The sequence below is a fragment of the Vigna angularis genome, chromosome 7 (assembly GCF_016808095.1).
Source record: "Vigna angularis cultivar LongXiaoDou No.4 chromosome 7, ASM1680809v1, whole genome shotgun sequence".
NCBI classification, from domain to species: Eukaryota; Viridiplantae; Streptophyta; class Magnoliopsida; order Fabales; family Fabaceae; genus Vigna; species Vigna angularis.
Genome location: NC_068976.1, coordinates 3,695,760 through 3,722,243, shown reverse-complemented (window position 1 = coordinate 3,722,243; position 26,484 = coordinate 3,695,760). Strand labels below are relative to the sequence as shown.

Genomic DNA, 26,484 nt, shown 5'->3' with positions numbered 1-26,484 from the left:
ACCACCCTTACTCTTCCTCTCCATTCTATCATTTCCTCGAGGTTTTCCTTTTATGTATTGAACTCATTTTAATGGCATTTCCATAGTTGATTTCGTTTCTTCACTTGGATTTCTCCATTTTCATTTTTCTCTCCTTGCTTACCGTTACATTTTCGTTTTGGGATCCTCTTCTACTTTCGTTTTCACGTTTTCACATTACAATTGTGTATTATTTGTGCAAGAAAGATTAATTATATATCTAGTTTTACTATATCCAACACTTCTCTTCGTTGGATTGTTATAAAAGGTAAAATTGATCAAACTCTACATGATAAGCTGAGATTTTAATTCTTGGAAATATAAACAAATAGGTTAAAATTCCCGCTAAAATAGTCGCTATAATTCTCCAAATAAAAAATAAGCATACAACCAAAGCCCGAACTGCCCTATTTCCATACAAATTTACAAGGGACAACCACTGAAAAATAGCAATATACAACCTCTTCCAATTGCCTTGTGTGGTTTGAATGATGTGGATAGTCTTCACTTACTAACATATATAATGGTGAGATTATTCATCAAGTATGGCACGACCAAGATTTGTAGCTAAAGCCAGCCTAATAGAGCTTAGTGCATCAGGGGGTAAGCTAGGCTCAGTATAGTACGGGCGCAGCTTTGCCAGAGATAAATCTTGAAGTTTGTTCAGAAGAAGATTGGTCTCGGAGACACCTAAAAGAGGGCAATCCTTCCAATTGAGCAGCTTTAACTGTCCCAAAGAAAACAAACAGTACAGCCATAAGTAAAATATACAGCTGGAACTATTGGGCATTTAAATATACACGGAATGCAAATATATGATTCAAAAATCAAAGATAGAGAATCAATCATAAAACATAGGAAAAGGCGACGAAAAAATTAATTACTAAAATATATGATTGCAAATATAACCTTCCGAATGCTAAGTGCCAAAAACTTAACATATTCAATGCTTTAAATCAACAAAGAAAGAAAGTGTTGAATTATTAATATATATTTAAATGGTGAAGGCGTCAATTAAAATGACTCGTTATCAACGAGGAAATAGGAAATAAGATACTAATGGTAGAAAGATAAATAATAAGCATACAATATGCGAAGAGACCACCACACAAGAATGTGCCAAATGGCATTTCTAAAAGGAATATTAATGAGAAGCTTAATGGAAAATGGGTTTGAGGACGAGCACTAATTCAACAGAAACAGCGGTTCAAATTTGGGATAGCATCTTTGTATATGCTGGCTGCACACAATGACCTTTCCCCACAACTTCGCATAGCAAGGAGCCCTCTGACTCAGAGAGGTACATTCATTTCAGCACAAATATTTCAAAATATCAATTTTATTATTGTCGCAATCATTTCAGCATAATGATTTTCATTGGGTCCACTACATGCATAATGTTAAAGGGGTTAAATAAATTTAGTCCCTCCAAAATTGTCTCATACTAAAATTGCTAGCGCTATAAATTTTCGGTACTTTTTATACAAACATTAAATGAATATGTGAATTTGCTACTCCTCACATTTATTTGGTTACTTTTCCACTGACAGTGGTGGCATACAAATTTTGGTAGTTAATATTTTTTCTACATATCAGAAAATATCTCACAAGGATGGTTGCATGTCAACATTGTGAATTCAAGAACAATAAAAATACAGCTAGGACCAAATTTATATACTTAATGTTTGATATCAAAAAACTTGAGGTACCAAGTACGAACTCGTTTTGGAGGTACAAAAAACTATGAAAGGTATCTAAAGAGAGGACACAATTTACATATTAACTCAATATAATGAACAATATAAAATAACTCACTGAGTCATACAGAAGAGGCAGCCAAAAGCGCTGGGGAGTCGATGGATTTTTCATAAGCTGCAGCAAAAGAAGAATCATATCATATTTTGTAGTAATCTTGATAGAATGTATTCAGCTGTTACAGAGATTTGTAAGGAATTAACCGTTAGATAATCTAGGAAATTAGGATGATTGATTCCTAATTATTAGATATTTTAATTATTATTGATTCTGTAAAATAGTATAAAAATATTGTATGGTTTGCATTAGACACAATACATTCAGAACATATACAATTTTATGGTATCGGTAGTTTAAGGTTTCGATCTTGGATTTTTTTGGATGAATAGTATCCACAGCCACTGTGTCCTTTTGTCCTGTCACCGACCATGATGGTAGACCCAGAAAAGGGGGGAATAGCCAATATGGAGAAGAGAGCTGAAGGTGTGTGGTGTACCTTATGTGGGTGGAAAGAGAAGAGTTGTCCACTTATGAAGGGACTGACATTGTTAGGTTCCTGGGTTTGGAACCTAACAAGAAAACACTCAAAAGATAGAAACAAAAATGAAAGAATGAGTTTTTCTATTATTCATAGTAAACGAATCTCTTTACAAGGACTGGATTTGGGAGCATAACCTCCCTCTAGAGAGCCTAACCTCCCTCCTCAGGATGACAAACCCTGGTAGACTACAATCAAAACAATCGACGCCCCACTACAATTGATTATTTGCTATTTATACAACCAATAACCCCGCTCTTCCTAACTGCTAAGGCAGTTAGGCATTTAATGTTTTATTCCTTCACTCGTAAACTCTCCATCCCTAACATTACACCCCGCTGCCGAACAACCTTGTCCTCAAGGTTGGAAACGGGAAACTTGTCCACTCGGTCTCTCTTGCTGATACCGTTCGACCGCTTGGTATGTTATCGCTACCCCTTAACCGCTCGGTCTGTTATCGCTGCCCATTAACCGCTCGGTCTATTATCGCAATCGCTCGGTCTATCCTGTTGATACCGTTCGGTTGTCCCCCATTACCGTTCGGCTTGATCAGGAGGCTTGGGTGGTGGCAAATCCTCCTCTTCATCGTCTTCCTCATCCTCTGCTAAGAGTACCACCCGCAGGCTCCTTTCTGGACAATGGTGACCGGGCGCGAATGGTCCTCCACATCGAAAACATCGTCCCTCTTCTTGAACTCAGGATAGGGCAGGTTCCTCACCGTTCGGTTGCCCCACCTTATCGTTCAGTTTCATCACACTACTCGTTGCGACTTCTTCTCTTCTCACCGATCGTCCGCTTTCTGCCCTGCTCGATCAACTCGGATTTGGGTGATTGATCTCGTTTCTTGTGTCTGCCCCGATCACTCGTTCCCACGATTGCGAATTCTTGGTCACATTCCAACTTCCCCCTTTCGTTCTGAGCGCCGCGTCCTCCACGTCTCTCGCGATTCTCATTGCCACCCTCAACTCCTGGGGGTCCTGAATGCGCACCTACCCCTTGATGTCCTCGCGCAACCCGGCAAGGAAATAACCCAACACCTGCTCCTCCAGTACGCCACGGGTTTGCCTTACCAACACCTCAAATTCGCGAATGTACTCTTCCACAGTTCCCTCCTGCCACAACGTCGCCATTCGTTCGAATACGGACCCCCAAAATCCACTCCAAAATCGGCCGATCATGGCTGCCTTAAGGCCCTCCCATGAACGATTGGTGGCCTTTTCCTTCCAAAACTTGAACCAGTAACTCGCGCTGCCCTCCATGTTGATATACGCGAGTTCCACCTTATCTTCCTCCGCTACCTTCTGGATATCGAAAAATCGTTCCGCCCGATTGATCCAACTGTGAGGTTCCAGCCCTTCGAACGTGGGTAAGTCCACCCTCTTCCTCCAGTTATGTTGCACCCCTTGATGATCGTTGCTCCCTCTTCCTGCATTCTCCTCATCGCGCCTCCCCGGATTATCATTTACGGATGTTTGACTTCCATCTGAGTCTTCGTCATGGTTATTAGTCCGCGCCTCCATCATCCGTATTAATTGTTGCAATTCCCGTCGTACAGCGGCAGACTCAGCCTTCACCCCTTCCATCGTAATCTCCAACGCCTCCAGTCTTCCCTTCGTCGTTCTCTCCATAACTCGTTCTTGCGCCCAATTTGGGATCCGGCAGTTTCTTGATCCTTCACCCCCACTTCGAAACGGCAGGTCGGACCAATTGTTAGGTTCTTGGGTTTGGAACCTAACAAGAAAACACTCAAAAGATAGAAACAGAAATGAAAGAATGAGTTTTGCTATTATTCACCGTAAACAAATCTCTTTACAAGGACTGGGTTTGGGAGCATAACCTCCCTCTAGAGAGCCTAACCTCCCTCCTCAGGATGACAAACCCTGTTAGACTACAATCAAAACAATCGACCCCCCACTACAATTGATTATTTGCTATTTATTCAACCAATAACCCCGCTCTTCCTAACTGCTAAGGCAATTAAGGCAGTTAGGCATTTAATGTTTTATTCCTTCACTCGTAAACTCTCCATCCCTAACAGACATCCAAGGTCAAACAAGGGCAACAAATGCTTCTGAAGTTCAGAACACCATAGGATAAACAAAAGTACACCCAAATAGCGAAGAAAATGTAGTCCAAGGGTTCAAGACCTGGAACCAAAAATCCAAAACCTTTCTTGGAAAAATATGGCAACAACTCTACTGAGGATAGTCGAAGGGAATAGGAGAAGCATGCTATGTGAGAGTTGGGCAGCAGTAACACAGATTGGGAGTGAGTGTGAAAATTTTACGTGAGAGTTTGACAGTAGATGGAGGTAACCCTGTGAATCATTCAAATCTGGTTGGATCTTCATTTCATTTTCCTAGAACCAGATTTAGTAATGATATGTGGTTGAAAAAAGTTTCACTTTTAGCCACTCTCTAGTTGTACTGTTAAATCAAGTTTTGTTGGAAATAATGGAGCAGCAGTTGCCGAAAGTGTTGTTGCTACAAGAGTCGATGAAGTTAGAGATGAGATTTTGAGGATTTCACAAAATTGGGATAAAAGAATCCAGGAAGAGTAGAAGTCATTGGAGGAGGATTTTCTGGATTCAATATTTATCAAAGTTTATGAATCAATAATAGATTTTTTTAGGGAGGTAATTACTTGGGAAGAGGGAACACCTTATCATGATCGCCTATTCCTTGTTGATGTTTTCCTCCCAAGCAGCTATCCTATTGTACCCCGGAAAGTCCACTACCACTCTGGTAGGCTTCGGCTCAAACTAACAAGAAGTCATTAATGGAACAGAAGAAGTCAACAATTCTCTCATATCGTCCACCACCCAAGTCTCCAAACCTGAATTTGCAAGCAGTAACCAATGGGTTCCCTTCATATGATAACACATTGATGAAGATGAGCCATGAGATCAAGTTTCGGGATTCCAACCTTGAGGAGAAGGTTGTTCTGCAGCAGGGTGTAATGATAGAATATAATGTGATAGGATATAATGTGTGCAAAATAGAAGGAAACAGATTAGGAATTAGTTGTTAGTTGGTTGGGGAGCCTTTATAAGAAGGCAGGGAGGTCTTGTGTCAGGGGTAGCTTTTGGTAAATTCTTTGTATAGATAGGAGTTGTTCCTATGGAGAGAAAGTGTTCCCTTGAGAGTTTTGAACTGTACTTTTGTATTCTTTGATCAGAAGAATCATACAGTCTTGTTTTCCAGTAAACTGTGTGTGTGAGTGTTGTTTTGAGGGATAGATTGATTTCTTTACAAAAGAAATCTATCGCTACCAAAGTGGATCATTGGTGTCTCAGAAAGGAACCTACAAAGGAGTATGACCAGTGGATTGCTCGATAGTTGAGTGAAGATTCATAAAATGAAAGTAGCTAAGATTTGGTTCTTAGGACAGTGCTATGATAGGGACTTGGTTATTATGGGTGCATAAGTCTCACATTGAGTAATATATGTATTTAAGTCTTAAAAGCTAGCTTTTGAGCATGGGTTTCTCAAGTGCTTGGGTGCTTATCACAAGGTGTTGCCAACTAGATCAGCTAATAACAAGTGAAAAGACCATATTGTTCAATCAGCACAAAATTTTACAATAGTAAAAGTAATCACAGGAGTGTGAGCAATACCAGCATCAGGGAGCCTACAGCTTGCCTGGCTATCTCAGTTGATTTTCCAACAGATACCTTCTGAAGGGATTTCTTGAAATCCCTATACCTGATATTTTTACAATATTCAATGAATGCAAGAACTATGAAAATAATATATAATTAGACAAAGACAAGGAAACCAGAAAATGCATTGAATAGCCACTCATACTTGTGCAAAAATTCAAGACCCCCAGCAGGCTTAGATTCAGAACCCAGTAGTTCAATCATGCCTTCCCATTGCTGTAAAAGAATGGAAAAAATTAGAAATCTAAATAATTATGAAGAAAACAAATTCATTAATAGGAATATATGAAAATCTCAGTAACTTGTTTATTGGAGTATTATGAGAACTACCTTGAAGCTTTCATCAGATATTGACTTTCCAACAGAATCAAACAACTGTTGGGCAATCCTATCAAGACAACTAGAATCTTGGGCTTGTTGTAGCCAGAATACCCCAGCACCCTTATGACCATGCTTCCAGTGGTATACTCCAGCTATCTACATATTTCTTATGCAGATCAGTTCTTGTTGTGAACAGAAGATTATTAGGATAAAATATAGTCTCAACATCTACATAGTAATTAGGAAAATATATCTTCAAATATTCCGATTCATTTCAGCATATTTTTACTTCCTTCTACAAAGGTTTTGATTACTACTGTTGAAGTATAATGTCTTTATTTTATTATTAATATTTATGTTAGGGTTTTGTTAGGGCTTCCAGCCCTTTTATCTTTCAGAACTACTGTCTTCTATAAATACAGTAGTAAGTTGTATGTATCAGACTTTCTTAATCAAAATATAAGACTTTTCATTTTCTCTCAACTTCAAGTTGGTATCAAGAGCCAGACCCTTGTGTCTTCTTTGTCTATCGTCGGCGGCATCGTCTCTCTATCATTGCCGTCGTTCGCTCCGCTGTCCGCTGTCGTCGCCGCCGTTTCTGCAGCCACCGCCGCTCAACGTTGCTTTCTCCGACGAAGTCAAGGGTTAGGTGCGCCTTGAGAAGCGCAACCCAACCCTGGTGGTCTCGTCCTCTGAAGCCTCCGCACCAGAGCTTCTTTTCGGCCAGTCTCGACCGCGTGTTTTGCACGCGCCGTCTTCCCAGTGCCGGAGTTACACCGCATCACTGCAGACCGTCTCGCCGGGACTTCTTAAGTGTGTTTTGGTTCCTGTTTCTTTGTTTCGTTGGCTTGGGCTCATACCTAGGGTTTTCTCCCTCATGTTTTTGAAACCTTAAGTCCCATTTCTTCTCACAGTTTTAAAATGGCTTCTTCTACGGGAAGTAATTCGTCTTTACCTGCTACCCCTATCATTACATCTGCAAAACTGAATTGGAAAAATTATTTATCATGGTCCTCTGCTGTGGAATTGTGGTTTCTTGGTCAAGGACACCATAATCACCTTGAACAAGATATTTCTATGGTCCCAGATGAAGAAAAATCCCAATGGCAAAAATTAGACTTTTAGTTATGTGTTGTTTTGTGGCAATCGGTTGAGCAAGAGGTTCTAGATATCTTGAGACCTTATAAGACATGCTCCTCTCTTTGGAAAAGGGCCCAAGATATTTTTGCTAATGATGTACAACGTCTTTTCGATGCAACCCAAAGAGTCTCAAACAAGTCAACCATGATATGGTTTCCCATGTAGCAAAAGCTCAAGCTGCGGTAGAAGAGTTAAAGAACTTCTTTGTAGCTGATTCATTAGAAAATCTCAACAAAAAACTTGACAAGTTTTACATGGTCCTAATTTTGAAAAGTTTACACTCTGATTTTGATCATTTACGTGATCAAGTTTTAGCTAGTGATCAAATCCCGTCGATGGATGGCTTAGTTACTCGACTCCTTCGGGTACCTTCATGGGTAAAAGACGAGAATTTAAGTGATCCTATTGAAACATCAGCAAGGGTGACACCGCAAGGAAGAGGAGGAGGTAGGAGCAATCGAGGAGGACGTGGTGGTCAAAGTGGACGTCCTCAATGCTCATATTGGAAGGGAATGGGTCATACCCAAGATAAATGTTATTCCTTGCATGGCTTTCCAGACAAAGCTGCTCATGTGTCTAAATCTGATAATTCATAATCTAGAATTTTTTATGAAGAGTACCAAGAGTTTTTGAGGTACAAGTCTGAAAAATCTTCTAATCTTAGCCAATCCTCCTCAATGCCAAATGTGTCAACTACCTGCATCTCTCAATCTGTGGAAGGTCATAGTCCATGGATTCTAGACTCAAGTGCCTCAGATCATATCTTTGGTAACATCCCTTCATTTTCTTCCATGTCCTCTTCGAAAACTCCTCATTTCATTACTATTGCCAATGGATCCAAAGTTGCATCTCAGGGGATTGGCAAAGTTTCCTTATCTCCTTCACTAAAATTGAATTCTATTTTGTATATTCCTCATTGTCCTTACAATTTAATCTCTTTGAGTCGATTGGCAAAGTTACATGGTACAGGTCGTCTGATTGGAGAAGGACATGAGTCACGAGGACTTTATTTCTTAAAACCTAACTCCTTAGTTTCCTATTTTGCAACTTCATCCCCAAAACTTTTGCATTATCGGTTGGGCCACCCAAGCTTATCTAAGTTGAAGATGATGGTTCCAAGTCTCAAAAACATTCAAGTCTTAGATTGTGAGTCTTGCCAGTTAGGAAAACATGTTAGATTATCCTATCCTAAAAAGTCTGAGACGCGATGTAATTTTGTCTTTTCAACTATTCACTCTGATATTTGGGGACTAAGTCATGTTACTTCTTTTGGTTTTAATTATTTTGTAACCTTCATTCATGAATTTTCTCGATGTACTTGGGTTTATTTAATGAAAGAGAGATTTGAACTTTTGGCAATATTATATTTGTGTCCTTTTTTAATGAAATTAAGAACCAATTTGGGAAGACAATTAAAATCCTCATAAGTGATAATGCTAAGGAATACTTTTCTGCAACATTTTCTTCATTCTTATCTTCCTAAGGAATTTTACACCAGTCAACATGTCCCCACACTCCACAACAAAATGGCATTGCAGAGAGAAAGAATAGACATCTCATTGAAACTGCAAGCTACCTGATGTTGAATACTAATGTTCTTGTTCATCATTGGGGTGATGCAGTGCTTACTGCCTGTTTTCTGATCAATTGGATGCCTTCTTCCTCTCTTGAGAATAAAGTCCCTCACTCTATCATTTTTCCAAATGACCCTCTTTTCCATGTCTCTCCTCGTATATTTGAGTGTACTTGTTTTGTTCATAATGTTTCTCCAGATCTTGATAAACTCTCTGCAAAAGTTATTAAGTGTGTCTTTTTGGGATACTCTCGCCTTCAGAAAGGGTATAAATGTTATTCTCCCTCAACCAAGAGGTATTATATGTCTGCTGATGTCACATTCTTTGAAGATACACCTTTTTTCTTGTCCTCCATGGAGGACCGTTCATTTGTTCAACAAATGTTTCCTCTATCATCATGTGATCCCTTGGTTACTCCTGCTTCTTTACCTCAAACTCAAAATGCAAATGGCATTGTTCCTCCACCTCTTCTGACATATCAGCGTCGGACACAATCTCAAACTCAGAACACTGAAGATCCTCGAGACTCAGATCCTCCTTCATCAGATTCCCAAACCATGGATCCTTCATCCTCTTCACCCTCTCTTGACTCAGATAATAATTGGCCTATTGCCCTTCGAAAAGGTATTCGCTCTACTCGTAATCCTTATCCTGTTTATAATTTTTTGAGTTATCATCGTTTGTCTCCTCCATATTTCTCCTTTGTTTCTTCCTTATCTTCCATTAAGGTTCCTAATAATGTTCATGAGGCACTTGGTCATCCTGGATGGCGATAAGCCATGATTGATGAAATACAGGCACTTGAACACAATGGCACTTGGGACCTTGTTCCTCTTCCTCCTGGTAAGAAGCCTGTTGGTTGTAGATGGGTCTATGTTATTAAGGTTGGTCCTACTGGAATCGTCTAAAAGCTCGTCTAGTAGCTAAGGGATATACTCAAGTTTATGGCCTCGACTATTGTGATACATTTTCTCTTGTGGCTAAAATCAGTATTGTTCGTATTTTGCTTGCTATGGCTGCCATTCGTCATTGGCCCCTTTACTAGTTGGACATTAAAAATGTCTTTCTTCATGGTGATCTAGAAGAAGAGATATACATGGAGCAACCTCCTGGGTTTGTTGCTCAGGGGGAGTCTGGGTTAGTTTGTAAATTACACCGTTCCCTCTATGGCTTGAAGCAATCACCTCGAGCTTGGTTTGGTAAATTTAGTCGGGTTGTGCAGAATTTTGGATTGAAACAATGTGAGGCGGATCATTCAGTATTTTATAGTCACTCTTCTCCTGATAAATGTGTTTATCTTATGGTGTATGTTGATGATATTGTCATTACAGGAAATGACGTCACTAGAATTGCTCAATTAAAGAATCATTTGTTCAACCACTTTCAAACCAAAGATCTGGGTCGGCTAAAATATTTCCTTGGTATTGAAGTGGCACAATCAAAGGAAGGTGTCATCATTTCACAAAGAAAATATGCTCTTGATATTTTGGAGGAAACAGGCCTGACAAATTGCAAGCCCATTGATAGCCCTATGGACTCAAATCAAAAGTTAATGAAAGACCAAGGTGAACTTTTCTCAGACCCAGAGAGATATAGAAGGCTTGTTGGAAAACTCATCTATCTTACCATAACAAGACCTGATCTTTCTTATCCGGTGGGAGTTGTGAGTCAATTTATGCAAAATCCACATGTTGATCATTGGAATGCAGTGATTCGCATTCTTAGATATGTAAAAGGGAACCCAGGACAGGGATTGTTGTATAAGGACAAGGGAAACACTCAAGTTGAGGGATATTGTGATGCAGATTGGGCTGGTTGTCCAATTGACAGAAGATCTACCACAGGATATTGTGTTTTACTTGGAGGGAACCTTGTATCTTGGAAAAGTAAGAAACAAAGTGTTGTTACTCGATGTAGTGCTGAAGCTAAGTATCGATCTATGGCTCTAACTACATGTGAACTTGTGTGGATTAGACAACTCCTTCAAGAGTTGAAATTTTGTGAAAATGAGCAGATGAGGTTGTACTGTGACAATCAAGCCGCTCTTCACATTGCCTCCAATCCAGTGTTTCGTAAAAGAACAAAACACATAGAAATTGATTGTCATTTTATCAGAGAGAAGTTATTGTCAAAGGATCTTGTTACTGAGTTTGTCAACTCTAATGAACAACTCGCAGACATTCTGACCAAATCTCTAAGGGGGCCTAATATTCAATTTATATGTTCCAAGCTTGCTGCATATGATCTATATGCTCCAGCTTGAGGGGGAGTGTTGAAGTATAATGTCTTTATTTTATTATTAATATTTATGTTAGGGTTTTGTTAGGGGTTTCCCACCCTTTTATCTTTCAGAACTACTGTCTTCTATAAATACAGTAGTAAGTTGTATCAGACTTTCTTAATCAAAATACAAGACTTTTCATTTTCTCTCAACTTCAAGTACTACATATACCGACACAATCAAAAGTTTTGACCGTGTAATTGATGTGATTGTTATCAATAAAATAATTCTTTATTTTCTTACATAGTTCAAGTGTCTAGTGCATATAGTGAAAAGAACGGTGGGGCTGTTTTTTAACACTGAAGCCAAACACACAATCAAGATGTGCAAGTTACCTTCATGATGTTTGAGCTAATATGATCAAGCTCATACAACCGGCATATCTCAATGTTCTACAAGAGTAGCAAGTATATGTCTGTCACTCAAATGTATATAAACAATATACTTGGGAACAAATAGTAATGAACATTAAGAAGCTAAAACAGTTACCTTAAGCAACACATTATTGTGTTGAATAGATTGCCTATATAATAAATTCTCTAATAAGCCCATTCCTTGCTTCACGCACGATGATAAATATATTGGAGCTATCTGCAGATATGTAAATATTATCCCATAAGAGCACCAAAGAGATTACTTGCTCAAATAACATTATCATATATCATCAAAATCTAATCTCATAAAAAACTTTCATTTCGCAAAGCTTGTTTTGGTCTCTTGGTATTGCTAAATCCTGTTTATTATATGAGACATCAGTATCATCCTTACTTCAATCTATCAACCATATATGTCAAAATCCAAGACCTTTATCTATGTGCAACAGCAAATTCTGATGTGAATTAAGACATTCATGATTCATTAGTTTGATTAGTTTCATGTAATTCATGATTCATGCAGAAGTAGCTAAACTTACCTGCCAAGTCAATGCATGTGATGATAGAATTTGAGCATATACAAGCCGGTGTAGTTCCACTATGCTGATTCCCCCCAAGTTATATCGTTGCTCATGCAGAAGAACCTCTGCTTGCTCACTCCCTGCAGTCAACAGTTCTATGGCATGTGCCACCAACCTATTTTATTGATACATAGCACATACACAGTGCCATTATCACCAAACCAAACTACATGAGAAACTATGCATAATTTGTCTGGAGTTTTGATGAAACAATTATTTTGAAAGCAAAATAAGCTAATGAAATGCAAGCATCTCACCAAGGGCCAAATTCTCTGGAACACTCGGCCAAAACAACCTGAGACATACATTGTAAAATGCTCATTCATGTTTAAAATTTAGAAAGAAGAATTTAATTAAATAACAGAATAATGGTGGAAAATATGCAGTAGCAGGCCCAATTTTTTTAAAAACGTGAATGGACAGTAAAAGTCTAATAATCACCTCAGTATTTTCCTCAAGAATTCCGACCATAAGTCCTGCCAACCTATGGGTATTAGATTGTGGTTTTAACTGGATGCATTTCTGGGCCAAACTACACATGCTTTCTATTCCCTGTTCGCAAAAGGAGAAGAGAAGGGGATATACAATGTTATGTTAAGGTCCACTTAATTAACAGGCAATACAAGAAAGGAATCATTTAAGCCAACAGCATGAGCAAAAATAAATTTTAAAATTAATAGTTGCATATGTAGATTGAACATACCATTGTAAATGGCCTGATGTATAGAAAATGAGAAATATATAATTCAATCCAATAACATGTAGCCATGCAGAGACTGTCAGTGTTACCCAGCATAATTTGTAGCAAATTTCTCAGGCCCTCAACAGTTTGCTGATTATCACATTGAATCCAGAATGGACTGCAGTCCAGTTTTGTAATTTGAGACCTCCATTTTTCCCAGCTCTATAGAATAGAAATATGCAACAGCACAATCGTGACAAGAAGCAAATGTAATAGTACATCTTAAAATAAAATGGAATCTGGAAATACCTTGATAAAGTCAGGCTTGGATTTATAGCATTCACCTAATTTTCCAACAGATTCAGGGTGAAAGCGGGGCATTTTGGAAATAAGAGTAGCAACCGTCTCTACAAGTCCATTTTCTAACTGTACAAAAAATTAAGGAGAGTGAGAAAAAATAATGAAATATAGCAGTTAGAAAATTGATCCATTGATTTATTATTATGAAAAGGGTAAAAGACACAAGATAAATATGAGACACCGTTGACAAAGACTATATACAGACTAGTTACAAGTTAGTTGTAACTGTCTAACAAAATAGTTACATTCATGTAGTCAAAATCAGGACCTAGATCGTAAGATCGTACTAGTCTACGATCTTCTACTCCCTCTCTGATCTCGCTTCACTTAAAACTCACGTTCTTCATAGACTGTAGTGGATTGGCCTTATAAATCGCAACTCCAGCAAGAGCAGCAATTCTTGCAATGCAGTCCTCCCAACGAGGGAGAAGCTGACAGAGCTCATGGCGGTGCTTCTATCGATGGCGCCACCTCTCTCAGCAGTGACGCCTCTCTTGGCGCCACCTCTATCAACAGTAACTCGCAGCAGCAACTCTGGTAGCGTCAACTTACCTGTTAGTGGTGGCCTCCGTTGGCCTCACTGTTAAACTCTTGGTGAAGGGTGGTGGGAAACAGCTCTAGGGTTTTTCTTAATAGGTTGAAACTGTTTTCTGACCTAATAACTTTAACCCATTTAAGCCCAATTACTTAAAACTGTTACTATACCCAAAGAATAACAAAAAGAAGGTGCCTCTCAAGAAGCAGCCCTTGTTGCGCCCAGAAAAAAAAAGTGACTCTGTTAAAACTGCCACACACTGATGAAATAAAAGCGTGACTCCCCTCCCTTCTACAAATGAGAAAACTGCCACAATGTGACTCCCTCTCTTCCCACAGTGAATCCCCTGCTCTCCTTTCATCAAAATGTGTTTAGACTGCTGCTCTTCCATCCCCAAAATACACAAATTTTCACTTTTTTTTGAGCTATTTAATTATGTACTATTTCATTTTATATATTATGAAGTTCAGTTATAAATTTTGAGTGGCACATAATGATTTTGTTAGAATAATTATATCTATGTATCATCATTAGGCCTACTTAGGGTGTAGTGTGTTAGCTTTTATGAGTTGTATCTATAGTAGTACCTAATTCTGCACCTAGGTGTCTACAGCTGTCCCTTAATCTTCCATGTACTCTTGTATCGGTTTATTATTATAAATAGAAAATTGTAAGATGGATCAACTAAGTCCTCTAGAAATATACTTTCTTTTTTAATCTCAAGTGATTTTTTGTGTGAATATAAATTTCATAAAATTTGTAGGATCTTATGATCCATATTACGATATTCCGATTTAGGATTTATATTTTCCTTTCCGATCTTGAGTAAGATCTTGATTTTAACTACCTTGGTTACGCTAACCACCAGTCTAACAGAAATCACCGCTACGACAAGAGAAATCATTGCTGTAACATAAAACTGTTATGGCAAAGACAAGTTAAGCTCTCATAAGATGAAAGTCTGAATACCTTAAGTTCTAACATTAGATACTCAGGTTTTGATCATAACAAACAAAGAAGTTTTGGTGTGTTTAATATACTTTATCAAGTGTGCAACAGCAATAGGCAAGTGTACATGGTGATTCCCCCAAGTTTTGAAGTGAAAAATGAAAGAAACAAGGTATGCCTCCTAAAGAAAGCATTGAATGGTCTTAAGCAATCCCCTAGAGCATGGTTTGGAAGATTTACAAAAAGCAATGATTTCCCTAGGATACAAACAGAGCAAAAGAGATCATACTCTATTCATAAAGCACTCTTCTACAAGTAAACTCACTCCATTGCTTGTGTATGTGGATGATATGATTATTGCAAGAGATGATGAAACAGATAAATTGACATTAAAAGAAAAATTGGAAACCCAATTTTAAATGAAAGACCTAGGAAAACTCAAGTATTTTCTTGGAATAGAGGTTGCTTACTCCAAGAACGGAATTTTCATCTCCCAAAGAAAATATGTATTTGATCCCCTCAAAGAAATAAGAAAGTTAGGATGTAGAACCTCAACCGCTCTTATAGAATAGAATCACATAACTAAAAATGAAGAAAGTGCTCCTGTAGAGCAGGCCCAATATCAGAGATTGGTAGAAAAACTGATTTATCTATCATACACAAGACTAGACATTGCATATGCAGTTAGTGTAGTGAGCCAATTTATGCATGATCCAAGAGAGAGAAACATGCAAGCAGTTGACAAAATTCTCTAGTATTTAAAGTCAAGTCCAAGAAAGGGGCTATTATTAAAAAAGGAAGACACATTGACTATGAAAATATATACTGATGTTGATTATGCACGTGCTATTACTGACAAAAAATCTATTTCTGGGTATTGTGTGTTTCTTGGAGATAGTCTAGTAACATGGAGGAGCAAAAAGAAAGACGGAGTATCTTGTTCTAGTGCAAAAGCTGAATTTTGAGCTCTTCTCAAGGAATGTGTGAAAGACTCTGGATGAAAATCATTTTGGATGACCTTAAAGTCAAGGTGGATAACCATGTGCAATTATATTCTGACAATAAGTTTGCCATGAGCATTGCCCATAATTTAGTACAACATAACAAGACCAAACACATTGAGATTGACAAGCATTTCATCAAAGATAGTCTACCCAGAGGCTTTGTAATTACAACTCATGTTCCTATAGAACTTCAGATATAAGAGATTTTTACAAAAGGGCTCCCTCATGATAGATTTCAAAATATTTTAGGTAAATTGGGAATGATTGATATTCATTTACCAACTTGAGGGGGAGTGTTGTAATTAGAGGAAAATCTTCCTAATTAGAGAAAATATTTGTAAAATCTTGATAGGCTTCTTTAGTCAAGAAGTCAATCAACTCTCTCCTCTCACCAAAACACACAAACAGAACTGAATATTGATGTTATGAGAATTTGAATACAAGAATCACCCCTTCTAGGAAGCCTCTCTCCCTCCACCGGAACAATGATCCAGTCTATACTCAAATGTACAAAAGAATTAATTCCCCCCCTTACGCAAACAGACTCCTATTTATAGTATTACTCCCCTGCCCTCTACTAACTAACTATCAACCACCTTTCCCGCTCTTAGTTCTCCTTACTAAGCACTCCTTTCTTCTTCCTTCTCTCATATACTTTTAATCCTCTAACAAATCTTCTAGTTTATTTTTCAATATACTTTTTTTTTATTTCCTTTTTTTGGAAGATTGAATTGTTACAAATAGGTGTAAGGAAAATGTAATAGATATGAATGATAATAATAAAAATCATTCTCCTTTTCAAGTAAAATATCAATAACAAAAACCAGTAGAAAAATAAAGGATCAAACTATCAAAGAGATTTCAATCTAGTTGAGTACTTTTCATCTACAGGCAACAATAAAAAACGGATTTTTACCAAGAAAGTAACATACAAACTACAAAATTACTGAAACAAAATTGCGTAAATTCATCTCTTTCATATAATAACATTTTCATAATTGCCATGCCAACCTCCCGATTACTGAGCTGATCTAATTGGTAAGATCCATGCAACCGCAGCATTTTCACCTACAAGTAAAAAGCAGCATAATATAAAAGTCATTATTTAAAAGGAAATACATGCTGAAGAAAAATGTCAGAAATGCAGTAGCATTACCACAATATCGAGCCAACCAACTGACAGTGCAGATGATAATAATTCCCAGTATCTGGGATCATCCTCAATAACCTGCATACATAGATTCTGTAATTTTATTTTCTCATCGTTGAAGAAATTGATAAAACACATTGATTATAGACATTAGCTAAACAAAAAACATGTTAGGTAACATGAGAGATAATATAAAAGTAATAGACAATATTACATATTTGTTGAGGTAGATTCTTTTGGAATACAAAGAATAGAGAAATAGCTCAATATTAGTTGAGAACAAACATTAAGACTGTGATTTTATATATATGTGTGTGTGTGTGTGTGTTAGGTTTCTTGGTGTCAAGAAACCTAGATTCTATCTCAAAATAAACAATCAGAAACAGTAAATGAATCCTCCCTATGAGGCAGCAGTTTATTGAATGGAAAATACTAAAAACAATCAACAGTCTTCAAGGGAAAACATACCCTTCTACACAGGGCATTCCCTGTTCAGAAATAAAACACTCAACAACCAGAACTATTACTAATTAAAACTTCCCCTAACTGCTTTTTAAACTCCTCCTACCTGTCCCTAACCTCTTCTTACTAACTTCTATCTCAATGGGAAAGAGGCTTCACACAAGGTAAGAAGACTTAATATTGCATTGATGTTACATCTGAAGCCATAGATTTGCTGGCAAGTCAGATGTTTTAGAGGGAACATTGAATCAAAATTTTGATATGATACTTGAACAAAAGATCGAAGAGACGAACAAAAGAACCCAAAGCACCGCTGATTAAATTTGGTGTTCTTTCTGTCTTTATCGCTTAGGAAAAAAAACCAGAAAATGCTCACAAAGGAGATCTTTCCTTTCACATGAATAACTAGCAGCTCTTTTCTGTCTCAGGGAGTTGTAATTTGTAAGCCACAGGTCCCACTTGTTTGAGGACAAGGTATGAACCACAAAAACATGGAAAGAACTTTGGGTATAATCTTGTGGGCATTGATACATGTCTGAGGACAAATTTTGAAATATACCCAATAACCAACTTTGATCTTTGAAATTATCTTGTGTCAGTTAGCAAATTTAGCTATCTGTCATTGAGCTCTTTCCAAATGAAATTTCAACTGCCTAAATGCTTCATCTCTTATCATCAAGGCTTGTTACAAAATCAATGCTTATATTTTCCTATACTGCCAGGTGAATGGGATGCAGTTGAAGAAGACCTTGTATAGAAGTTATTCTACTAACAAACCAGGCATGCAGCTATAAAATTTGTTATCATTTTTTTATGCCATTCCATTAAACAGACTGCGTTATGGGCTTGTAGGTGCAAAACATTTCCAAGTGTCCCCCCACCCACCAATATGTGTTGTGATATTCATGTAGCAATGCTAGTGTCGATTTGAAGATCCTAAAAGAACTAATCTATGTTTGTAGCATAGCCGGTCATGCTCGAGGGTACAATGACCATGCAAATCTGGACTGGTCTATAAGTCTTCACAATTATATTTTAAAACCATGTCTCATTGAACTTTGGTATCAATCAAGTGCACTTCCAACTAAAAAGGCTTAATAACACACCCAACTCTAGTTCTTCCTCACTTGAATCTTCAAATTTCAATGATAAAGCATCAACCACCATGCTTCTTGCCCCACTTTATTCACAATCTCAAATTCATAACCCAACAATTTCGCCAACCAATTTTGTTGATTTTGAGTAGTTATTCATTGTTCCATAAATACCTCAAACTTTTATGATCTATGTGCACAATAAATTTTTGACCCAAGAGGTATGGTCTCTAGTGCTGAATGGCTAACACCAAAGCTATTAGTTCCTTCTCATAAATTGACTTAGTTAAGGAGGAGTCAGCCAATTTTTTTGCAATTGGTTTCCATTGCTTAGGGTGAGGAGTTGTGGTGGTTACCGACACGTCACAAGTGAACCTGCTAGCTGGTTCGACTTGTGGATAGATGGGGCAGTTGTACCCACAAGGAAGAAGATGGAAACATTAATAAAAATAAAAATAAATATATACCTATGAACTAGTTCAGGCCAACAATAGAAATAAAATTGGAATAAAAGTAATTGGGCTTGAAAAGAAATATAAATTGGATTCCAATAAGTATATGGTTGAATAATTGAGTGGTTATTTCGCTTGATGTTAGATTGGTTTGCATTTGTAACCTATTATTTGGGTGGGACCCGTGGGGGGGTTCACATTAGAATATGGATGAGGTTTTATAATTTGTTGTGTATGTGTTTGGTTGACTTTATATGATAGTAGTTGTTAATATCAATATGTGAAGACGCATTGAATGGGTTACGAATTATTATATGTGGGTTTTGCCTTTTGGTTGGATGCCTATAAGGTGATGGACGTGTCTACTCGTGTACCTAGTAAATTCTGAGTTTTAGGCTTTCGAACATGCAATGCGAGAAAGAGACTCTCTTCGATCCTGCAATGCGGGAAGAGAGTGGAGTTCGAGTGATGCACCCTTTTCGACTGTGCGATGCGGTAAGAGAACAATGATGTTTTGCCTAGACTCCGACTCGTTTGCTGAGTATAGTGCCCGATGTGCGATGTGCCAACATTTTTACTTGTAAGTCCTTGTAGAGTAGGAAAGCAGGTCCTTTAGTCGCGATGGCAAGACGACTAGAATCACCTTGTTCGATAGAACAAGTGTGTGAGGTTGGGTACAAGAGGTAGACTAAGGTCCTTCATAACGATGTTGAGGTTCATGATGACGATGTTGTTGAAGACCAAATTGATGAGTATGACAATAATAGTATGGTTATGATATTGATGACAAGGACATTGACGACGATCATGGTGTTGATGAGGATGACGTTATTAAGGATAATGTTGGGATGAACATTTTGTTGTTATGTCGTGTTTCTTTGCTATTCATATATTATATTGTTATTGGTTGTTTTAAGGGTAGTTTACCCATAATTGTCTGTGTTTGTTGTTGTGTCTTATGATGATCGTACGACCTTTGGTTATACGGGAGCAGAGAATGTTGAAGATGCTCTGTATGCATGATAGAGACACGAGAGTGGGGAAAAGACTTGCCTTATTTAAAGTTTTTATACTAAAAACATTAGAAACAATGTAATTGGGTTTATTTTATTTCATTGTTTATTTCATTAATTTCGGAACTATGTAATCGAATAATAAATTTGGTACAGTTAGGACTTTATTTTATTTCCGCAAGTTTTAAATATCAAAGTTTTTATGAATACTGTTTTTTGTGAAATAAGAATTTTGAAACATCTTAATTTTAAGTACGATTCGTGACACCCAAATTGGGGCATTACATCCCTTTTGTCAAAGTTAATGACAGAAAAAACAAATTTACATCTTGATTCATTTTGCTTGGAAAAAGAAGATTTGACATGTTGTCCAAGTTGACACAACACACACTCTTAAGACATGAAGTTTACAAAGTTCATGAACCATTTGTTTTAATTTTGACTAAAGTGAATGACACAAATGGGCCAATAAGTCGACCTATACCATCCTTTTGCATAACAAATGAATAAACATCAAAGATTATACAACAATTTAATGGCTTGTGTTAATTGACTTAAAGAGATGAGGCGCATGGAAGAAAAAATAGAACACAATTTAAGTCTAAAGAAAGAGAAAGGGAATATGTCTAAATTTAAAGTTGTTGAACCCAAATTCTATAAAGATTACCAGGAATATTTATGGATAAAATATACAAGAACACAAAATCATACACAAATCCTAGCTTGTTAATAGCTTAGATCTCACAATTTGTGGAAAGTCAAAGTCCATAGATAATTGATTCAAGTTCTTCTAATAATATTTCTAGTAATACCACTTTGTTATCATCCCTTTCTTTTCCTAAAAATCCTGATCTCGTAAGGGTTGATCAAGTCCCTTTCTCATTACTCAGATTTAAAAAATATGCTCTCCTTGTTCCCACATGTCCATTCAATCTTATATCTTTAAGTGAATTAACCAAGCCTTCTAAATTGTTTAATAACCTTTTATGTCAATTCTCTTGTTAAATGGGAACACAGAATATGGATCTAAAAGCTTATACTATTTTGGAACTAGTTGATCTACCTCCTGTTTTGCATCCCCATCTCCAAAACTTTTACATAATCACTTAGATCATATTCACTTGCAAAGTCAAAGAAAACAGTTCCTAAACTTAATAGACTTCAAGCACTAGAATTTGAGTCAACTTAACAAGAAAAACATGTTAGCTCTTTTCCTAAAAAGTTTCAATCAAGATGTAATTTTGTCTTTTCTGTCATCCCTCTTGATAATTGGACCAAGTCGTGTCTCATCTTTTAGATATTTAGTTAATCTTATTGATGAGTATTCCAAATGTACTTAGGTTTATCTAATGAAAATTGACCTGAAGTTTTGTCCATACTATGCCCTTTTTCCAAAAAGAACATGTCTTAAAGGATCTAAGTATTTCTAAGACATCTTTTTCAATTGACTATCATAATATAGAAAATAACTAGAAGCCTAGTTTCTACCACTGAGATCTTTCTTCATTTGGAACAAAACTGACTTCCTTTTCCAAATGGTCAAGATATCTTTGACCAAGGAACCATAACTACATAGACACAAACCAATATAAGAAATTTTTCCAATTGAGCTCTGTCATGGAGACAATAGGAGTAGAAAAAAAAAGGTAAGGTCATTCCAAAGACAACCCCAAACAATGATGTTGTAATTTGAGATAATATCTTTAGAATCTTCCTAATTAGAGGAAATAGATATATAATCTTTTATTTTATTTTACTTTCCTAGTTTCCCTATTTCCCTTTATTTTACTTTCCTAGGAAAGTAAAATAAAGGGAAATAGGGAAACTAGGAAAGTAAAATAAAATAAAAGATTATATATCTATTTTCTCTAATTAGAAAGATTCTAAAGATATTATCTCAAATTACAACAAATGATGAGAGAGGTAAAAATCCCTAGTCATGAGGGGAAGAAACCCTATCCATTAGGGGAGCAAGCAAGATGCAACGAACTAAGGGCTAGGGTAGAAACATGCCCAAAAGACACCAATTAGACAAAAGGGAGCAATTAAGTGCAATTCTAACACTGGAAAGGCGGCACATGGTACACACATGCCTGATGAGTTGACCACGATCAACACATGGCAGTATGTTAGAGAGCATTTGGTCACTTGGAATTCAATTTATATGTTTCAAGTGAAAGAGTGTCAGAATTGTTTAACTTATTTGAATAGATTACATTGTCAAAATAGGTTAACCAATTGTTAACATATCTATTTTGTATTACTGATTTGTCACCTATATGTAGGTTGCTCATATCTTTTTTAAGCATCTTTGATGTAAGGGCCCCAATAAATATATAAATAAGCTTAGAGATTATTTATTTCTAAAGCATTTTTTTCTGTTTTCAATCTCAAGTGGTATTTATTTTAACAATGATGGTTTCAAAATAGGATTAATTTAGCTAAGAGAACTTAGTCCTTCCAAATAGGTTCATCAAATTGGAAATGGAACCCCTACTCAGCATATGATTACACATGTAAGACTCAAAAAAACATACCAGAAGGATAAGACCAAAACCTTCTATCTAAGATAGAGGACAAAAGTGTTGAACTAAGGTCCAAGAGAATATCCAATTTAGAGCACAATGACAATCAATTTATCAAAAAATTTAGTAGAGATTCCAAGAAAAGGTAATCTTTAAACACGATAAATTGCAGATGTGAGAACTGTATCAAAAGGATAGAACTAGAAGTCAAGAAAACACCATTAATAAAAGGAGTCTACTACCCAATAGACAGATCCACTATATACCATCAAGTGAAGCAAAAACTAAATGCAGTATAACCTTGAGTCTTGAGAAAAAAATTTTACAAAACATATTTATATTGACAACCTGATGACATATGGAATGAGACTCTGTAGGAAAACGAGATATATATTCACCCATTTCAAGACTATTGAATTAAGACCTAAACATTCCAAATACTTTGACTTCATAGACAAAAGAAGATATTTATTATTATTCATCAGATCAGCTATGACCAGACCTGTATGTTGATTAGTTCTTTCTGAAAATCAACAAGCTTGCCATGAATTGTTTCATGTGTGCTAGTAAATAGGCTGTCATAATCCTGTCATACAATGCAGTAGTAAACTAAAATAAGCACAGTGATCAGTGTCAAAACAAAATGCAACCATTTACGAATCCAATCAAGAAAATAAAAGTAGATTATTACAGCTAACCAATCAACCAGCCTTTCAGGTAGCCATGATTGAGATTGCTTGTCCACATAAAATATTTCAATTAACTCCCATGCAGCTTTCAAAGATGTTGGTTCTTCATCTCTCTACATCAAGCGTTAAAAGCAAGTGATTGACTTCTCAATATTGTAAGTCCCACAAAGCAGGACTAAGCCCCAGTATGCACAGTAAAACAATTTAGAACCTAAAACAACACCTTAACAATTGTCTTTGAGTCATCAATTATAGGACTTGGGGGCAACTTTGAAACCCCTAGAAGAGAACCTATCTCCTTGCTATACTGAAGGACATTCTCCCACCTGAAAGTAAAACAATATGAAGTTATTGTCAACAGGCACAGTTACACAAAACTCCTAAGCAAAAACACGATTCAAAACATGTAATATAAGTGAGAAACTTCCAATGAAACCAGAGTAAATAACCCTAGAAAAGAGATGAACTGTGTTTGCTTTCTCCAAAATCATGTTGAAATCCCCGCTAACATGGTTTGAAGTTGCATTTTCACGTGTTTAGTATCACGTTGAAGAATTGAATGTGTCCAGAATTGATTCTGAGCTAAAGTAATTTTAGATAACTTTAGTTGGATAATACATTTATGCTTAGTTTTACTGCTAACTTGCTTTTATATTAATAACTTGCTTTTATAATAATAAAATCATCCAAATGTAAATCACGTCACTTCAAATCAGTTTTACAAAATAAATTTCATTCATAATCAATTTTGCCAACGCACAGATAAAGCCAATATAGAAAAATAAAAATTAGAATTGAAGATCATCATTGACATTTGATACAGCACATACTACATGGAAACACTGGAAGCCTCCAATTAAGAGTAAAATCTAATGTTACAAAGAGAAATAACGTGTGCCTTCAATTTCTCAATCTCATTAACAACCGAGACGGATAAACTGCTGAGTTGAACGAATCTAACAACACTACATTCATAGCATTGGTCCTTAGAAGAAACAAAGACATCATCCAAATCTTTTCAGAACAAAAAATTTGGCTGCGCTCAGCTTATTAAAGAAAATTAAACCATTTCTATTTTGATTCATAGGAAGAAAATTAATTAAAATAACATAAAAATAATTGTTTCTCCGAAATTGAATCTAAACAAGCGGGCACCCAAACTTGTGGTCAATTACCAATCAGAATGATACGGAGAAGGAGTCTTCAAGAGAGCGGAAATAGAGCTTCTCCGACTCTGAAGCAGCGCGAAGGGCGCAACAGAGCCGTAGGCAATTCGGCGCCAGTGAACATCAGGAATCTCTGGATCTTCACTGGTAAGCTTAACTTCGACGACCTTGGCGGCGGTGGCGGAGAAAAGGGAGAGGTGGAGGGTGTTACCGCGGGACCAGGAGATGGAGAGGCTACAAATCGAAGAGGCAAGGCCATGGTGGAGAGGGTATACCGTCGGCAGGTCTCCGGTGAGGGGGACCAGAGCCCCGTTGCCGACGGTGTCCGACGGCATTTTCAAAAGGGGGAGTGTTTTAGGGTTTAGAGGGTTTTAAGGGAAAAGCAAATAGAACAAGCTACGCTCAGGTTCGCAGACAAAAAAATGTTTAGGCGGGAAATAATTAGCAGAGGACGACTAAAGAATTTTATATTTTATTTAATATTTATAATTTTAAAACTCATCTAACACTTGTAATATTTTTTTTTATATAAAAGAATGATCATCATTTTCCAATCTTAATCTTAGTCATTCCATTATCTAGGGGAGGAAAAGGAGATACCCGACCAAAGACATAACTGATAGGTCGGTTTTTCAAGGTTTCGATAAAAGTGTATAAATTAAAATCGATAAAATGGGTTTAAATAATTGGACAAGAGTTTGAGAAAAAAAATATCTGTGAATACTCTATCCGAGTAAGTATTATTTAATTATTATAAAATTAAATGAGGTTTCATAGAGTAGTTTTGACTCTTGACTCTTTAAGGAGTCTATAAGATTTACTTGGTTGGCCCTTGTGAAGACATTAAACTTTAGTTATTTATGTTAAGAGAGTCATTATTATGTTTAAGGATATTCAATTTGATGCAAACATTTTACTTTTAAACTTTACATTTGTAATATTTTAACCTAGGATGTCTTGACCAAACCGATTTTATTATGGAAAAAAAAGTCAATTAAAATCATTTTGATACCAATAATCTTAATAAAAGTTTTAATCCTTTAAACGTCATTAATAAAAGTTTGAAACAAAAGTATACAATCTCAAAAAACTAATAAATCATTCCAACTTAATAGTCAACAACATTTAAAATAACCCATAAGAAAATAAAATTCTCATTCTCTCAGTAACCTCACCGATCTAAGCATCTCCTGAAATAGATATATTAACATCTCCTCCCGTATAACAAAACAAATTATACGATCATTGCACAACAAAACACACGAAAAGGTGAGCTAACAGAATAAACATCAAAACACCAATACAACATTTATAATTCAGTCGTTAAGTCCATACTATAACCCTATACATCAAACAACATCAATATATAACAAGACTATAACGAGCAATATAATAGCAAACCATACTTTTCCTTAAAACAAAATCATGGTCAACCCATTAGCTTTACACAACCTGTCAATTAAAGGCAATATGTGTCAATACTAACTATCTCTACAAATGTGTCATCTTCCATACTTCATCATATCATTCTTTTTTACCTAATCACGAAAAATCATTCACTTATCCCCAAGTGGGTCCCACATGGGTCCACCAAATTATATACACTTTCCTCTCATGTTTTCACTCTCACATAACTTCCTTTCATCATTTAGATGCAAAACACACTTACACCCATGTGACCCTACACCCTTTTTCCACTTCACGTAACCATATGCCACATGTTTACATGCATCATATTATATATAATATAATTACACCAAAATTCTCCCTACCTCCCTCATTCACACCTCCCCACACTTACATGGATGGATTCCACTTCAATAAGACTATCATGTTCATGCCACGAACTCACATTGCATGCATTATCTATACCCACACTTCAGTTCATTTGAACCTATAGATCTTGTTTCGGTTGAATTGGTCCGAGGATCAGTCATCCTTCCTTGCTCTGTCCTCTCTCTTTTGATCTTCAATCATCTCCGAGAACGTAATCCACTCCGATGGGTTGTTGACCTACAGAAGACACTCCGACGCTCAAGTCAGATATGTTTCATAAAGAGGTCTATATTTTATTGTAATAGATAAAGATGTCTTTACCTGGACATTAACCCTATATTTATAGGGCTTATGGCAATCAAGCTCGTTAATTCATATTGGATAT

At 36.6% G+C, this 26,484-nt stretch overlaps 1 protein-coding gene across 1 annotated transcript; it reads right to left on the bottom strand.

Annotated features, from left to right (window-relative positions):
• Positions 1 to 304: 304 nt before the first annotated feature.
• LOC108338635 (nuclear pore complex protein NUP85) lies at positions 305 to 24,767 on the bottom strand. The gene is made up of 18 exons (XM_017575638.2): positions 24,333 to 24,767; positions 23,381 to 23,483; positions 23,160 to 23,270; positions 22,971 to 23,054; positions 16,929 to 17,000; positions 16,784 to 16,840; positions 13,235 to 13,351; positions 12,947 to 13,147; positions 12,685 to 12,795; positions 12,501 to 12,538; positions 12,202 to 12,358; positions 11,778 to 11,879; positions 11,624 to 11,680; positions 6,303 to 6,449; positions 6,118 to 6,188; positions 5,928 to 6,015; positions 1,834 to 1,890; positions 305 to 745 (listed from the first exon to the last, which is right to left on the bottom strand). Exons 1-18 carry the CDS (start codon positions 24,656 to 24,658, stop codon positions 551 to 553), a joined length of 2,094 nt encoding a protein of 697 aa, XP_017431127.1. The 5' UTR covers positions 24,659 to 24,767; the 3' UTR covers positions 305 to 550.
• Positions 24,768 to 26,484: the final 1,717 nt, after the last annotated feature.